At 36.6% G+C, this 19,424-nt stretch overlaps 1 protein-coding gene across 1 annotated transcript in view; it reads right to left on the reverse strand.

Moving 5' to 3' along the window:
* The window catches only part of VIPR2 (vasoactive intestinal peptide receptor 2), a 67,644-nt gene that overhangs the window by 21,899 nt on the left and 26,321 nt on the right, over nt 1–19,424 (reverse strand). Inside the window, exon 5 of the mRNA XM_080385858.1 lies at nt 3,577–3,674. Within this exon, the coding sequence (XP_080241984.1) occupies nt 3,577–3,674 (98 nt within the window). The remainder of the gene's footprint in view (nt 1–3,576; nt 3,675–19,424) is intronic.

Raw genomic sequence — 19,424 nt, forward strand, 5'->3', positions numbered from 1 at the left:
TGATATGACTACCTGATGACACAAAACTACCATGTGAGGAAAGTTTACGGACAGTTAATGCAAATGCACATGAGAGGCCATCTTTCAGAAATGATGAAGATTCATATTTTTCTCCTCGGTAAGAAACACATATCAGAGAAACCGACATTTTTGGGGGAAGGTTTTGTTATACAGGACTAACCCTGAAGGAAGTATGGTAAGATCTAGAATGTCAGTGTTATGCGGAAATATGCTGTTCTACAATTTATTTTCACTCTGAGTTGGAACAAATAAACCTTTTCTAAAATATCTGAAAAATAATATTTATTTGTAATAATTTTGATTTCCACCTTTCTAAAATTTTATGACATATTAAGACTTAGACATTCGAAATCAAGAAATAGAAACTTGCATTCAAAGAAGGGTAAAGCAAGCAGCTTCTTTGACTGCATCAAAATGATTAGCTTCATTGTTTATAAATTAAGTTTGGAGAAGCAAGAATGTGCCTGACAAACTGGCAACCTCCAACAGGAAAACATTGCGCCAGAAAGTTGCCAATTAACTTTAATTATGATAAATACATAGAATATTATGTGGGGAGTGGCATATAGTGACTTGAAAAACGCTGTCAATTTAGTCTGGCAAGGTATTTACAGATATTCATGTTTTATGTCTTTGTTTTGAGATTAAAAGATTAGCCAGATATACAATCCTTTCCTTTTACAATGCTTCTGTGTTCTTTGCAGATACTAATAAATGGGAACCCTTATAATGTTTCTGTAAAGATTCAAACCAAGTCCAGTTCTTTGGAAGAAATGCAAAACAATATTGCAACTGCACGGAAGGTTTCAGAAAAAACCCTCCTTTCCCCACTGAATGGTTCTGCCTTTCATGTGCTTACAGCTGATGCTGTGAACAACTGCAAAGCACTGACGATCTATCTGTTCTGCTAGACAGTACATAATAATATAAAATGGACTGCAGAAGTCAAGTTGTAATATGTAAAAAAGAATGTCCACTTCCTTGTCATGAACACATCACCCATAATTAAATTAAAATCCACATTATTCCATTTTTTCTTTCATTAAAAGTACTGCACAAATTCAGGATTAAACACAGTATAATTTGAAACATACATTTATAAATCCAGCAATGCACAATTTTAATAATCTCTTGTGTTACTAATATCCAGAGTTCAAATTCCAATCCTGCTGGATGAAGTCAGGATTTTGACAACCCTACTGTGTTAGTAACTCCCAATTTTTAACTCAGTACTTAACTACCAAATCTCCTTTAGATAGTTTCGCTTAGAAGAGTTGTTCTTTGCTCTCCTTTTTAAACACAGCAAGGTGAAGGTTTGCTGGTTACGTTCAAAGGTGAATGTGTTTCAGGGGTGAGCGACTGGTTTAATAAACAGTATATTGACTTTACCTATAACAAACTCTGAGACCTTTTAGAGAAAGTATGTTTCTTGGATAGAAGGTGCTACCAGCTAAGTAGTGAAAAGTTAAAACTTACAGAAATATTCTTATTTTCCAAACTCCGTCCTTAAAAATGACCATAATGTATGGGATGCCTTACAACATGCCTGAGACAGACATACATGCATAGCCATCAGCATTCTCTTCTATTATTGATAATTTACAACTGCTTCAGCTAAAGCCTTCCATGATAATTGGCTGCTTGTGACATGCTTGGGAAACTATATACTGAACAGGTTATTTTTACAACTTGTTTGGGTTCCTAACTCAACTCACTATGTTAGGAGGTCCCTACACTCCCTGTAGATAGCAGAGAAACACGCTTCTTTAGGGGGAGACTTAGAAGACCCTGTGTTCCCCCCCTGAAAAAAAGTCTGGGTTTTCCACTGACTCAACAGAGAGATTGGGGAGCTCTCAACTTGAATATATAAGGTTTGGAGCACACCTCTGAAATTCTTGGTCTGTTTGTTATAACTGACTTCTGGTGATGGACAACATTCAAATGGCTGTAACACACTGTCTTACATGCATTGTTAATTTTAGCAGTTTTGAAAATGCACAATCTGCCTGAGGCATCTCCTAGTAAGAAGAAGATAACCATGAGTGACTGTCCTGTTTTCAGCTGGGACAGAGTTAATTTTCTTCCTAGTAGCTGGTGCAGTGCTGTGTTTTGGATTTAGTATGAGAATAACGCTGATAACACATTGTTTTATTTGTCACCAAGTAGTACTTACTCTAAATCAAGGACTTTTCACTTTCCCATGCTCTGCCAGGGAGCAGGTTCACAAGAACCCAGGAGGGAGCAGAGCCAGGACAGCTGGCCTGAACTAGCCAAAGGGATGTTCCATAGCATAGAACGCCATGCCCGGTATATAACCTGGGGGGGAGTTGGCTGGGAGCCTCTGACCACTGCTGGGGGACTGGCTGGGCATTGGTCAGTAGGTGGTGAGCAATTATACTCTGCAGCACTTGGGTTTCTTGAGCTTTATCTCTCTCTTTTTGTTATCTTCCTCTTCATTACAATTATTTCTGTTGATATTATTATATTTTAATTTATTGCATTATTGATTTGTTTTTATCTCAACCCACAAGTTTTACCTTTTTCCAATTCTCCTCCACATCCCACCAGGGGCAGGGGGAGTGAGCGAGCGGCTGCATGGCATTTAGTTACCAGCTGGAGTTCAGTCACGACAGTCTCAATTTTTTTCAAACACATTACAAAATATAATTATGGCCTATGTATCTGCTCTTAATAGTATCTGAATATTTAAATACTGATAAAATTTGATGACAGACTGAAAGGCTTACAGAACTCTCCATAGGAATATTTCATCAGAGGAATAAGGCTCTGCCAAACAACATGCTGTCCTCTACATATTACGTGTACTTTTCTACCAAATCTGAGAGATGCATTTTCTTTTTTTTCTTGGTGCAGAGCGGAACGGAGAAGTTGTGTGAAGTTTATAATGGAGAATATAAAGTTTGTTCTATTAGACAGGAAGAAGCATGAAGGTGGAGAGACTGAGAAAATCTATGATACTGATCATACCATTTTGCAATTTCTTTTACTAGCTGGAGATTGCTTTCAGTCTCAGAAAACTCCCAGAAGTTAGGCAAAACTAACAGGCAGTACTGCCTTTCCTAATACTGCCTAACAAAACCATTGCACTCACAGCACTATCCTTCAGCGTAATGATCCATACCTTTACAACCCCACTTGGAAAAATTAATGATTACCTTTGATAATAGTACCCCTGGAAACCACTCAGAAGCTTCTGCAAAATATGGCTGCCCACTTGTCCAGTGTTGAGACCAGCATCCTACTGATTTTCAAGAGCAATTCAAGGTGTCAATTTTAATAATCAAATAGAAAATGCTTTATATAATCCATTCCTAAATGACTGTTCTTTCTTACAGGGGCTGTAATGTCTGTAAATTTGTTAAGTGCTTTGAAATTTTTTAATATGGTACTAGCAAAAATCAAGTTAGCATTATATTATTGTCAGCTGTTTAATTGAGAAAAGCGTAAAATAGATGCATTTTCTAAATACCTCAGCAATCAGACAAGTAAAAACCGTCTTATCACTGTTCATATTTACTCATGAAAAACACCTACCTGAAAAGGCAAAGAATTATACTTCCTGTTGTAAGAGCAATCAGAGATACGCTGTGTCCAAGGGTATAAATTGCCTTCACCCTTACATAGAAGTTGACCTGCACAGAAAAATATACATGCAGAAACCACTTACTGATATATAAAATTCACTGTGAAATTACATAGTTTTCCATTAAGTAGCTCTGAAGGCTAAATAAATAGTATTATTTTCACTCTTTGCTCTACAGTACATGATGAGAATATTTTATCTTTATTCCAACATATTTTTGCAATGCAACATCTCAAGCCAATGGACCTCAATAGAAAATTCAGCCTCAGGAACTCAAAACTTTAGACACACAAGCTGGTACAATTTCAGCTGATTATCCCATGCCAATGAGGTCAAAGAAAGCATCAGATTCATCAGCTTCAATAAATGCAATCAAACTGAAGAATGAGTCACACTGAAACAATGGATTATCTCTGAAAGAGAGAATCTGTCTCAGTTCCTTCTGCTCTACTGTACTTTATAATGCATTTATATATGAGTTTAATTTTAAAGACCTGTTTATATCTCATTAGTTTCCTAATATAAATGTTCAAATACTTTACTAAATTGTGACCCAAACAACCCTTTTTTTTTCCTTTAGTAAAGTTATTTGCTAAAACTTGGAAAGGAAATTCTTCAACAGAAGAAAAGCAGACCGAAGTGCACAGGCCACTGATTCACTGCAGCTATCTGTAAATCTACTCCTATTCTGAATGACAACATCAAGAAAATTAATGCTAAATATTCTCAAAATTAAGCTGCTTCTTCATTTATGCCTACAACAAAGTCATTAGACTGACATTATTTTCCACTCAAGCTAGATAAAATATTAAAACTAAAGTTTTGTACTATGGTATGAAATTAAAGTTTTTAATAGCAGTGTAGAATATGCTATGCATAACGGACAATTTCAATATTCAGTGCATATGGTTATATCACTCTTTAAATAAACGAAGATAGCAAAAGGAAAAGCAAATTATATTTATTTTATAACATGTAAAAGGACAAGTAAAGAGGTAACTTTAGCAATCCCAATTCATGATGAAATCAGCTGAACATCCACTTAGCAAATATTACACAGATATGGAAAAGACTAAATGAAATGTGAAATGAAATTAAGAATCTTGCAACTGCACTATCATAGATATGGTTAAGGACAAGAATAAGGGAAACATAATTGCAATCGATCTCAAATTTATTCATAGCAACAGTCATGCTTGTTAGGAGCTACAAGTGGTACATGAGGTGCCACAGGAAACAAATCTCTTTTTTTAATTACGGAAGTAAGCTGTGATGTTTTTTTTCACAACAGTCCTGACATTTTAATGTTTTGTTTGTTTTATATAATATTCACTGACTGTAGAGATAAAGAAAGAAAATAAGGACTCAATGAAGTTTCCAGTGCCATTAGAATGACCATAATAAAGTTCCTTAGTTAAAATCCTGAATAAATATTGCCTTTGTTTCTTTTGGTTGTTTTGTTTTGGCTTTTTTTTTTTTTTTGGGGGGGGGGGGGGGGGCGGGGAATTGTGTGTGGGTTTGTTTGTTGTTTTTTTTATTGGTGTCCCTGGCTGGTTAAAATGGTAAAACCTAAAGTATTACTTTATTGTTCTCTATAAAGAGTCTGCTGTATATTTGCAGAGCTCCACTGCAGTCTTAAGGACTCTGTGAGCATAGATTATAGGCTCTGTTTCACCTACCATGAGGTGTCTACACTGCAAATATAAATATCTAAGGCAATGTAGGGTGTCTTCACAGGGCCTTCGAGAAAGTACTTCTTGTACCTATGTAAGCACTGAACATGGACTTCACTGAATTTATTTCTACAGGCAATGAAGAGGCCCCGCAGTGACTAATTGAAGTGTAGCTACCTAGAGTGTACAAATGCCTGCACTTAGATGGATGCCCCCAAAACATCCTAGTTTTCCACATGAATCCTGTGTTTGTCAAATAGGACTCTAAAGTAGCACAATGTTTCTTGAACAATGTTTCTAAAATGGTTTTCAAATACAATGTTAAAAATATTTTTTTCTAAATTAACATAATTTCACACAAAATCAGTTCTGAAGAACTGCCCTTCAATTCCCTGCTAGAATGGCAGAATTATACTGCAGTTCAGCTCATTTTTGGACAGCTCTGAAAACTATGCCTACAGATAAACACCACAGACCACCCCTACGCTTCTTTAATTTGGCTTCTGTCACAGCAAAAGGAACATCAGCCAGTCTCCAGGCAATTTTCTGGGAACAGAGTGGTAAACAGTTTCTCAGCAGCCATTACAACAGCCCATGGCACCAACACTGTAAATACTTCAGGTATCCCACTTCATTTATTCAACCTGATCTGCTCTGCAAAATAATGGAAAAAAGGATACTCCGATAAATGAGTTAACAATTTGGCAGCCTCATGTCCCCATCAACAGTATTCTGGAAGAAAGGGAATTTTATTTCCTGACTTTTTGCCCATCGGGAGTTGCAAATATAGTGTAAAGCTGAGAAATGACTGACCTGTTTTCAGCTGGGATAGAGTTAATTTTCTTCCTAGTAGCTGGTGCAGTGCCGTGTTTTGGATTTGGTGTGAAAATAATGTTGATAACACACAGATGTTTTAGTTGTCACCAAGTAGTGCTTACTCTGAATCAAGGACTTCTCAGTTTCCCGTGCTCTACTGGTTCTATGTTACTGAACATCCCTTTGGCTAGTTCAGGTCAGCTAGCCAAAGGGATGTTCCATACCATAGAACGCCATGCTCGGTATATAAACTGGGGGGGAATTGACTGGGAACCTCTGACCACTGCTGGGGGACTGGCTGGGCATTGGTCAGTGGGTGGTGAGCAACTGTATTGTGCATCACTTGGTTTTTTCCTTGGGTTTTGTTTCTCTGCCCCTCTCTCTCTTTTGCATTAAAATTGTTGTTAAAATTGTTGTTGCTATTATTATTATTAAAATATTTTATTTCAATTATTAATTTGTTCCTAAGTGAACCCACAAGTTTTACCTTTTTCCTAATCTCCTCCACATCCCACTGGGGGTGGGGGGCAGTGAGCGAGCGCTATGTGGTACTTAGTTGCCAGCTGGGGTTAAACCATGACAGCGATGCACAGCAATTCCACAATATGTTTTATTTGTTATCTTCTTGTTGGCATTAGCAGAGCCCATTTCTGCGAAGTACGTTTACACTGAGTGTACAAATAGAAGCCTGAATGGTCTCTAAATCAAAATTTCTTAACACCCACCACATAAATATTACAAATTTCAGGGAGGTAAATGTCATTTGCAAAAGAAGTTGCAATGGCAATAAATCTGTGCCGTTTAAATACAGAGTGGAAGATTTCTTGTTCACTTTCATGGAAAAAATTGATTTAATAGTTAACAGTGATGTTCAACATTGCATTACTGCAGAGCAGAGACAGGGGTCTCCCCAGGTATCCTAAAGCCATGCACACAACACCTGGTAAGAATGCACTCAGGGACAACTTTGCACCATTCTCATCTTCTTATTCTGGGAACTACCAAGTAGCTCAACAAATCTTGATATGTTAAAGTAACCACTGGCCTCCTGTAATTTATTTTTTAATAGCCTTCAAAAGGAAAACAAAGCAGAACTTCTAATGTAAATTGTGTCCTGGACTTTCCCAGTGCCCAGCAGAAATTACTTCTTCCCTTCTATTGAAGTTTCTCATTGTGCTAGAAAATCTTACAGCAGCTGTAAGGTTCCTTTCTGCTCCTGAGAAGCTGGCGTGTGCTATGAGTTGACTATAAAACCTGCTCCAAAGAGAGTCTTGGGTTTGCCTAAGGAGCAGAAGTAACTCTGAGGCAAGAAGTGTGTGAGACTGACACACACCAACTCACGCATTTGCTGTTACATTGATGGCTAAACTGACCCAGCTGTATATTCTTCTCTAAGCACCATGGTCTCTATACTCCAGACTTAAAATTAGTTCCCTCTGGCTAGACTTTAAACTTCCCCCCATCACCTCCTCACTTCATTAAAAAATGCCCTTGTTCTGACTCTCTCACTGCTGACATTTGTCCTCATTTTGGCTGGGTTAGAGTCGATTTCCTTCATAGCAGCTCATAGGGTGCTGTTTTGGATTTGTCACCAAAAGTGTTGATAACACGCTGATGTTTTAGCAATTGCTGAACAGTGCTGTCTTGTCTGCTTCTCCTGCTGCCCCACCAGTGAGGAGGCTGGGGGTGCAAAAGAGGCTGGAAGGGGACACAGCCAGGACAGCTGAACCCACACCATATGACACGTGCTCAGCAATAAAAGCTGGAGAACGGAGGAGGAAAGGGATGTTGGGAGTTACAGCATTTGTCTTGCCCAGTCACCATTATGTGTGATGAAGTCCCGCTTTCCTGAAAATAGCTAAAACACCTGCCTGCCGAAGGGAAGCAGTGAATGAATTCCTGATTTTCTTTTGCATGCACACACAGTTTTGGCTTTACCTATTCAACTGTCTTTATCTGAACCTGGGAGTTTTTTCACTTTTGCCCTTCCATTTCTCTCACCCATCCCACTGTGAGGGAGCGAGTGAAGGGCTGTGTGAGGCTGAGCTGCTGGCCAGAGTCAGCCCACGACAACCTTGAAACCATTTTCCTGCAGATCTCATAGAGAACTATGCACACAAGATACACAGGAATTATTAGGAAGCTGACAGTACTAGAAACACTGTAATTTTAATGCACAGATCTTTAAAAATATTTGAATTAATAAAATACATTTAGGTTGCAATAAAGTTGTTAGCAATTCTGATTATATAATTCTGTTGCTAGTAGCTACTTAGCCCATATTTACATGAGAGATCAGTCGAGCAACTATAAGAAATAATTTCAACTTGCAAGTTTCCTTTCAACAATAGAAAGTAGTTGCTCCTGAACACATTTGACATTTTTGAGAACTCATTACTCAAGGCCTTGGCTTCTATCTGACACTGAATATAACCTTAGTTTCTCAAAAATTAGTCATAACATTCTTTATTACTGATTCACCCAAAGGCTTTCTGTATCTACTACAGGGAGTGGATTTTAAAGACTATACTAGGGTCTCATATATAAAGGGTATATGTCCTTACCATTCTAAGTGACTAATCCAGGCTGTACAACATCCACAGACACAAACATACTACACATCTTACTCTCATATATCGTGATTCAGTTAAGCTGCATTAGCACCTTTACATTTAATGTCTTAAATCACAGTCAAAAGTGTGCGTTCTGCTTGTCAGCGTAGGAATACCTCAACTCATTGTCATTCATTCTCTTCTTTCAAATACATAAAGGAAAACCAAACAGAGAATCATACATCACCTTTTGGTCAATGGAAGTTCCACCAACATAATAAACTACCTACTTGCCTAAATGTAGTCATCTACTATTACGTGAGATGCTCTGGGGGATCTGAGACATCTGCATGGCAGATGTGTCAGAAGACCTCTTTGCCAGAATGGCAGTGGCGAGTCCAATGGCACTAGATACCTATGTTTAGACATTCACATCAAACCCTGTTTCCACACACTCATGATTAGACACCTACATAAATATCTACCTTTAGGAATTTTGATTTGCAAGTTGAATTTCAGCCTTCCAGGTTTTAAAATACATGGTAAGTATGTAAATGCAAACGACTGGAGAGAATTTGATGTGGCTGTGTTGGCACAGACATGACTGAAAGACCCAAGAAATTTTTTCCAGCACCTGCTCTGATGTTCTGCGCACAGCCAAGTCAGTGCCCACCAGATAAGAACCCCTGATGCATAATGTGAAAGGTTTCACATTCGGCTTCTACTCTGAATGGGTAAGAACAATTTTTTTGTTTTCTGATCACTTCTTCTGATGCGATTATTTGCAGTTGAACAAGTTTGCTGCTTATAAAACAGTCAATGCTTAAGTTATCACATAATTCTGTTATATATGCATTGCATTTTTATGTTAATGCTACTTTAAAAGGCCCAGGCATACCAGATCTAGAGAGAGACTGTATATTCTCCTTAATTTTTGTTTTGTCTTGGAAGTTTTTTAGGAAATTGTAAATTGTTCGGTGCCAAGTATATAAAATTTATATCTATGTTTAGTCTGCATTGCCTTTGTCTGCTTTTTCCGTATTTTTGCCCATCTTCATTTCAGAATGAATTATACTGCTACTTTCTTCTCCTCCTCCCATTCCTATCCTAGACAGCACCTATTGTACTTTCATAAATTAAGAACACAGAATCAACTGATTTACAGATTCTAACAACCCACAGTCACTATAGTCTTTAGATGGCATGCACTAAAATGTTTATAAGAATGATTCTGGACCAGCAGTCATTATTGGGAAACTGCAGTCAGACCAATGTTCCCATGGGAAAGCCTTGATTCTGCTTATATGTTCTGCATTGCTTCACGTCAAGAACAATTTGAACTCAATATATCTTTTCCTTCTCCTTTTCTTGGAATCCATTACACTGAGAACAACACTGAAATTTATCTCGTTTATGTAATTCAATTGAGTATTTTTCCATTTTTTGTGGAATAATTTTTTTTGAGATCTCTATAAAGTTGATTTTAGGATAAGCAGTTTTGCCTTCCTTTAAATGTTTTCCGTGCCCAGGAATGCAGAGTTCCTGTTTACTTCCTCAAAGCAAGTTAGAATAAAGTGCAGGACAGTACAGTAAATAAGCAGATGCACTAATAGCCACTGGATTTTGCAGGGATGACTCCATCTGAGGTAGGTATCAAGAATCTCCTTACAACCAGTGAAGCAGCAGAGTGCTATTCATGTCATCCCAAGACAGGCATCTAAAATAATTTAGAAGGATAGTGAAGTAAAACCACCTACTTTTTCTTCATTAAATACAAACAGAACCTAGAGAAACTAGTGTAGATGCAGATGCCAGATGTCTAAAGTTAGACAACATGACTCTGTCCCAGGAGTTTCTCCACTGATTTGGTCAGCTTTCCATCAGGCAGTAAAAGCATTACAAAGCTTTGGTTTTACGTCCATTAAGATTTTTGTCTTTATTCTTTTTTTCATCTTGTTTTGAAGGCCAACATTTGGAGTCTGGCATTTGGTTTTGCTTTTATTTGTCATTTTTCCATCTGAGGTCTAACTCTCAAGGGATTTCTGAAACCACAAATCTGTTTTCTCAGTAATAATATAATGAATAAAAATGTAACATTATTTTAAACTCTTTCAAATAACTACTGATGACTAGGTTAAATTAATAAAGTAAAACTCGTTTAGCTTAATACATCTAACAGTGGGCTGTAATCTTTCTGAAAGGTAGGCAACTCAACAGAATTAGTCATTGCAGAGAAGGCATAGGCTGTCTGGATTAAATGCTGATGAGTACACTACAATCTAGTCAGATGAAGTTCATTGGAATTGTAATTCTAGTCACACAAGAGTATGTATTTTTTGCGTACTGTTAAAAAATCTCGTCTTTGTAATGTCTCCATACCTTAGCAGCCATGATGCTTTTACTGGTAACTGCACACAGTCCTAGTGATGCCAGTGTGTAACGCAATGAACACATATCCCCATGTTGCTAAAGACTCATGAGGAAGAACCCAGCAGTGCTTGGTACAGAGAAATTACAGGGAAGTGAGGGAGGAGGCATTTTTAAAGGGATATTTACTAAAAGATCAGCTGTCAGAAGTCCCTGATTAAGCTGTGCTTCAAGTACTATTTTCCACAGAAATATATAAAATTGTGGATTTTAATCTTGCATTGCATCATTCTCACAATAGACAGGGGCTTTAATATATACATGTACACAGATGTATGTACATTTTATACATCAGTTAGAAATTAATGTAATTCAAGTAAACTTACTTAACAAGAATTAAATACTATGCTCATCAATTCAGCTTACTTCAAAACTACATAGTTAAATTGATTAACGTTTTTGGGTAACCAGAGTTTGAGCTTTAGTCTTTTTAATTCATTGCTTCTGATGCAATATACATTCATTCTAAGTGAGACAGTGGTTAAAAGCAGTTATCATTCCCAACAGATCCAAAATAAGCACAGAGCACATCGTGAGTGCAGTTCCAAATCTAGCTGCTGTAAACTGCAGATGTTATTTTTGTTCAAAATATCCTTTGCTTTTCTCTTAAAAGGTATCTTGCAAAGACAGTACTGCAGAATGATTTTATAGCATGTTAAAGAAAACCAAGATGTCTATTTCAAATTTCTTGCTTCTTAATAGCATCTCTATGTTGCATTTGCTTGAGGAAAAGCTTGATAAAAAAATTATGAGTTAAAAGCCCTTCTCTAACACATTTTTTATCTTACAATCAATGTCTTAGAGCTATGTCTCCTCTTAATACCTCACTGTATAACTTGTCTTTTTGACTTGTACCATCTCTTTCCTGAGACGCAAATCTAAACTCAAATAGGAAGAGGGAGAGAGAATGGTATAATTGAAAGTTGTTTTTTTGCCTAATGGCCTCCTTCCTTTAGGAATAAAATACTCTCTGCTGGTTTTACCAATAAGGTATACTGCACAAAGTTCTTGACTGACCTGTCTGTAATAATGCCTCCACAATTTACTGGAGAGTTTATATCTCATTCCATAATCCCTTGGTGGTCACAGTTAAGTGGACAAATTGTTCCTTTCAATTCCTGCTCTTGGACTGGCCTGGCTAGACTATATCTGCCATCATGCTGCCAAGTTAACCAACTTTGGAGGCTGTCAGTTTGCAAAGGCATCAAATAGACAAAAGGAACAAGGTATGGAGAAAAAAAAAGTGATGTGCTTTTAAAAAAATATTCCTAAATATTCAAAAAGAAGGGAAGCAGATTAACTGGATTTGCAGGCAGTCACAAAAGTCAACACAAATCTATCTAACAGCATTTCTGAGATTATTTTTATGTGTAAGGAGTGAATTTACAAAGTCGGTAGTAAAAGCATCTGCTAAAGGAAATAGTGAACGGTGCAGAAATCCCCTGAAAGCAATAAAGGATTCCCACTAGAGATATCCTTTACTCAAGTTCTCTTGTGCTTCAGATATTAACAACTTGCAACTCAGATAATCTCAGTGCTTAGAAAGCATCTAATGGCCAATTCTATAGCACTGGCAAGAAATACAGGAGCTATCATATTTACATTCTCCCAAGAGTCATGCCCTCTACATATAATGCATGTGTCACCTTTTGAAGCAGATGGAACTATACCAGTTATGTTAACTATGTTCATAGCATTGGAAGTTGAAAGGTCCTTCACCTTGTCAATTTTTGAAGGCATCATAAACCCCATTATTCAAGTTGGGAGCTAGACTATTGTCTAATAACTCCAACTGTGGATGTAGATACATAAATTGCATTAAACTGCATAAACTTACCAAAACTGTTGCCATCTATAAACAAACTAGCATGGCAGGTGTTGATATTACAGAATTGAAAATCTTACTTTGAATATTTTTCAGCCATTAGACTATATAATAAGACAGCGTTTTGTACTTTGCCATACAGAAAGTAGCTGTGGTTCAGTGTTGGGCTGGCTGAAACACACCCAACAAAAAAGCTGGACTTGTTCCATTTTTTATCATTCTGTGCCATCTTGAAAAATCTGTCTAGATTTGATTTGAGAAAAACTCCATTGACTGACTCTTTTGAAACTGGAGCCTGTCTTACTTGTATCTGATTTCAGAATTCTTAAACGAAGGAAAAAAAGGTGAAATCCCACATGAACTTCCAAACAAAGCATCAGTTGTCCAGCCAGACTGGATGTAACTGCACCTCTAATTTAGCCTCTAGCTATGTACTCTGAGCTTGACAGTAACTGTCAGGCAGGCTGCATGTGTAATGACTCCCGTCACTTCTACCCACTGGGGAGAACAGAAGATGTTGTCTTCCTCCAGAAAAAAACACATTATTTAAAATAATGTTTCTGGCATTCCATACACACACATGACCCCTACAACAAATAGTCAGAGTAAAATCAAAACAATAATTCTGTGTACTTCTAGTCCATCACAATAGCTGTCAGTGTCAGCAGGACTGAGACTATCTGTCAGTCATTCGTTTGCCAAATGGATGAACACAAAACAGCTACATGGAGGTATAAGTCACGACTGAAGCTAATCAGCTAAGAGTATTTTGACATTACCTTAATACTGACCATGGTCATTTTGTTCAAACTGAGTACAAGCAAATAAGAAATAAATACACAATTACAATTGCTTTATCATACGACAGAGATTTTTAATTATTCTCTATTCTACATTTGAAAGTGTAGCTAATAAACACATTTCCTTCTTTCAGACCATTGTACTCATCTAGTATTATAATGGTCAGAAATCTGAAATGTTTTACTATTTTTGACTGATCAAAAATTTACCCTGCTTTCCAAACTGTTGCAAAGCTAAGTAAATGCTACTACATTTTGATCCATTACATTGAAAATTACAACTATTTAAGTTTAGGAGTTACGATTTTCAAAAACAAGCAAAAATGGTTAGTATGAGGCACTTTATCAGTCTCAGCATCAAAGAGGATGCAATCATACTGCTACTTAAATTTCCTGTATGAGTGTAAATAGAAGTGTCTTAATTTGCCTGTAAGAACTCTATAAATACTACTTACGCAGCAAAACAATTGGCAAATTGTGTTCTGAAATTATGTGTTTATTAAATATACATGACCCTCGTAAAGACAAAGAATTAAACTCTGCATTGTGTTGTGGTAGTTACACCTAATAAATATTTGTCACTACTCTGTATTTTACATAGTACCATTTAGAAACAAGTTCTTTATATTGTATTGCTGCAAAATAAGCAGACAAAGCAATATCAAATCTGATAGGACATAAAAATCAATGTCTTTTATGTAAGATTGGCATATTTTTTTATTTACTATTCTGTGTGAACCACAATTAGTCAGATCTCAATTAAATTTTAGCTTTAACCTCTGAACTTAATATAAAATGTGCAAGATCGGCAAGAATGAGTGCAAAGAAGGTAGAGATTGACCAAAACAGAAATTAAAACGAAATTATACTTGAATTTTTAAAAGATTTTAGCACAGAATAAATACAGCCATGCATATGAAATTGAAATGACATGAAATTTTCTGCAAGTCTAACAAAAATAGTACATTTGCAACAGTAGTAAGAACAGCTGGCCTCTGCGAAATATTCACATGATTACTTGAGCATTACTGATTCCAAAACTGAAATCCAACAATTTACTTTTAAAGTTTTGAGGACAATATGCTAATTAAAACCACTAAACTGAACTCAATAGGTGGTTAGGCACAGCAAAAATCAGTGGCTTATGGTTTTCAGAACAATTTTATGGAAACGTTTACAGAATCTGTAACTGCTTTCTAGACTAAAAGATCTAATCCTAAAATGTTTCCTCCTTTTTTGTGGCTACTTAACAGCTTTTAAAAGGGTACAAAACCCCACAGATATAACAATAAATTTGATTAGTACAAGTTCATGTAACTAGTGTTATCTTCAATACACTTTTTTGAAACATCTATTCTTACATTTTCTTAGAACAGACACCTTTTTCTGCTAATGTTTCCTTTAAAGTTAGTGTCATGTTATTTTTACTAAGTTCAGGAGACAGAATTCTTCTGTTTAGAGAATAGACATAGCACTGAAGCTTCCTAGGCAAAATTGACAGTTACTCAGTGGATCTTTTAACCTTGGTTTGGAAGGACCTCTAGGGGTGAGAGGGTAATTCAATACTGAAGGTCAAAACGCTCTAACATTTAAGCCTTGATTCTTTGTCCAAAGGAATTTTGCTATTGACCAGAAGCCACCCTTAATATAAAAGAACACCCCACACCTCTTTATTCATTTAACCAGAAATATAACTGATCATTAGTAAAGTACTGGCGATCATTTTCATCCCAAGGGACTTACCATTTTGTTTATTCTGTGGGCTAGTACATTCCCGTAAGAGAGTATAGTATTCGCAGATATGATTGCTTAAAGTTTGTGGTCTTACATTCTCATGATACATGTGTCAGAGTACATTCCATAATATCCAAATATTCATACTAGAAGAATATATCAGAAAACCTTAAACTGCACAAACAATGTAAATCAGAACTGGGCCTAGCAAATGAGTTCAGTGCTTTACAAGCACCGAAACGAGCAAATGCAAATAAAAGTGGAATAAAGAACCCCAGTTCTTTCCCTTTGCAAAATTAACTTCAACAACAGAGTAGCCGTTTCTAAAACCTTGTAGTACTTACTTAGAAGAGAATAAAGGCAAACTGAGATAAAGAGATGGATTACATCTTCCGGAAAATTCACTTTTTTCATATCAGGCACTTCTACACATTTTTTAAGGGTGCAGAGAAAAACAGAATTTAATAAAAATACAATATTAAAATAAAAATATAATAAAAATTGGTATTCCTCATACTATTTAATAACCTCTATAGAAGTAATTAATGATAACCTTTTCTGACACATTTCTCTTTCAATTCACTCTAAGCCTAAACAACACCTTAAAAAGATGAGACCAGCAGTGCCTTAAGTATCTCTTAATAATAGTAGTATCATTAATTCTAAGTATGACAGTAAGAATATCTTCTTACTCAAAGTTCCCTAACCATAGTGAGAGTGATGACAATTTTACAGATGCACAGACCTCCACATTTTCATGTGTAAACATGCACCAGCATATATGTGTCCATGAGTGTGAACATTCTCACTGCATACTGATATTCCGCAGTGTCTTTGGACAGTCTGCAATTAATAAATTCAATTCCCACTGTGCTCTAGAAGAGAGAATACCAGTTTATATTCGGAGCTAGTACTTCTCACTTGAAGTCAATGGAAGTGTTGTGGTTTAACCCCAACCAGCAACTAAGTACCAGGCAGCTGCTTGCTCACATCCCCTGTCCCTGGTGGGATGGGGAGGAAAATCAGAAAAAGGTAAAACCCGTGGGTTGAGGTAAGAACAGTTTAATAATAGAAATAAAGTAAAATATTACAGCAATACTACTAATAATAATAATTGTAATGAAAAGGGAGATAACAAAAAGAGAAAGAGAAATAAAACTCAAGAAAAAAACACCAAGTGATGCACAATACAGCTGCTCATCACCCCCTGACTGATATCCAGCCAGTCCCCAAGCAGCAGTCCCCCCTACTCCCAGCCAACTCCCCATGCTTTATGTACTGAGCATGGTGTCATACGGTATGGAATATCCCTTTGGCCACTTTGCGTGAGCTGTCTTGGCTGTGTCCCCTCCCAACTTCCTATGCCCCCCAGAGTACTTGCTGGCAGGCCCTGAGAAGCTGAAAAGTCCTTGAATTAATATAAACACCACTTAGCAAGAACTAAAAGCATCAGTGTGTTATCAACATTATTCTCATACTAAACCCAAAACAGCACTCTACCAGCTATAGGAAGAAAATTAACTCTATCCCTGCTGAAACCAGAACAGGAAGAAGATTTTGTATTTATTTTAAGGAATACTGCTCTCTTAATCACATCTCATGGAAAAAGTAATGAAAAATGCAGAATGTAATGTAAATAAAAGTAGTATGAGTTATAGGCACAAAGAAAAAGTGCTGGTAGATGGCTGCCTTGCATTACATTTTGTTGAGAGGGAAGGATTCAATTTAAACTCAGTACAAACAATCCATTAGTCCAATTAGTGCAATGATCCACTTCACAGGCAGTAGTAATGCATCTGTTCTGTAAAGGTGGCTACAGACATTCAAGACAGGGCTTGTGTCAGGCCTGACCTCACTGCCTTGACTACCCTTGCCTTGCGTAACACACCTGCATTGGGTACTAGGTAGCACATCCAGGAGGTTATCTCTGAGAGCAGCCTAAGAGTGAATGCTTTGGGAATCTGGCCAGAATATGGGAACACCTCTTCCATAAAAGATGCTTCTACTTAATCACAAGTTGCAACAGTATCACCATGCTTAACAGCCCTGAGGATCTTTTTCTCCATGAATTTGTCTTTGTATGACCCTAGGTGTTCAAATCTCATAGCCTGTAACTTGGATGTATTGGGGTTTTTGTGTGGTCTAATAAATCTTAGGCCAATTCATCGTAAGATCAAACAAAGCTCTATTAACTGGCCTAGTCATTATTTTAAACAAAGTGGACACATTTCAGTTCTCTACATTCACCAGGCATCTTGCCGTTTTGTTAATAAAGTTGACAGCGAGTTTAATACTCTGTATAAAGACACCTAGGACACATCTCTAGCTTGTTCAGTCTAGGCAGAAGATGTCGAAATATGTCAAGGAAAGGTTGCAGTTAGGCTCAGGTCAGGTTAACATGCCTTGATGTGCGTTTCTAGCATGGTCAAATCAAGCTATTAATTTTGCCCTTGTGCTGCCATGAGCTCAACAGAAGTATAAAAGGAAAAAACCCCACACTTATTTAGATAACTGAGATGAACCTAAATCTTCAAGGTTAGCAGTTTACTTATAGAAAGTTTACTTATTTCCTATAAGTAGGTTTACTTATAGGAAAGAGAGTGGAAGTATATAATAAAGGTTTAGATATACAGTCTGATGTAATAACAACATGCAGATAGTTTGTTCAGACACTGTCCTACCTGACATATTGGTCCCCTATAAATACAGACAGGAGTACTAAAGAATACTAGCAGAAGACCTAATATAAGATAAAATACTCAATTTAATGGTGCTGTATCAGAAACTTACAGTTAATTTAAAAATGTTAAGCAAAGAATTCCTTTTAATAAAACCTGCTAATATACCATTTGACATGGAATAAAAATTGTACATTTTAACTGTAACTAAAATCAATGCAAACTGTTGAAGCAGACAAGTTCTTTCAGCAGAAAAGGTCTGTATTTGCTTAACAATCTCTATCATTTAAACCTTCTCTAGAATATTCAAAACTGCTCAAGCCAGACACATATCTGAAGAGATATCTGTCTCTGTATATGCATATATACAAATAAATAAATAAATAAATACAAAATATGTATATACATTAGTCCCCTTTGAAGTAAAGACACAAGTCCATATCCTAAAAGACAGCAAAAAAACACCCCAGGAATAAATACTTTATTGGATCTGTAATGGAAACTCATTCAGCAGTGATGCAGGCACCAAACTGACGTCAGAGATTCTACCTACTCCTTTAACATTGTCTTCAGAGAAAGCATAGAGAAGTAAACTTAAGACTCGGTACAAGAAAAGCATTTTGCCACCTTCCCTAAAGTGTTATCTCCTTAGCTACTGCAATTTTGAGGGCAACGTCATATATCATCTGCAAAGCATACTGTTGCATGAAACTTTTGTGTCCAAAATATCTTGTATCCAAATACTTAGGATTTCCTTTTTAGCTCTTTTTTCTGAAACTCTAGGTCAAATAAAAATGAACTATACTGCTTTATGTTGAGTAAAGATACTTTGTTTTGAGGTGCTACCACTGAGAACTAAGATCCAAATTCAAGAAAGCTTTCTGTGCAGCAGTTGGCTGATGCAGAACCTCAAATAACTTCTGAAATCTCACAATTGCATGATACTTTCATTTTTTATATTGCCTCCCATAAGAGATGGGTTTAAACATATCCTAAAATCTCACAACTGCATGATACTTTCATTTTTTTATATTACCTCCCATGAAGAGATGGGTTTAAACATATGCTTTCCTGTTTCCCTTTTCAGATTTTATTCTCATAATTTTTGTCCTTTCTTTAACTAAAAAAAAACCCAAAAACATTTGCATAGGAACAGCTTAGCTTCTGACAAGCCAGCACTGCTGTATCCACTTTTCGACTTGTCAATGTTTAAGTCAGAAAAATTGTCTTGTCCCACTGAAACAACCAGTTTATGATCTTCAGGCAAAGAATATTCCCTAAGCAATGACACTGG

This window comes from Falco punctatus (assembly GCF_963210335.1).
Source record: "Falco punctatus genome assembly, chromosome: 4".
Classification (NCBI taxonomy): domain Eukaryota; kingdom Metazoa; phylum Chordata; class Aves; order Falconiformes; family Falconidae; genus Falco; species Falco punctatus.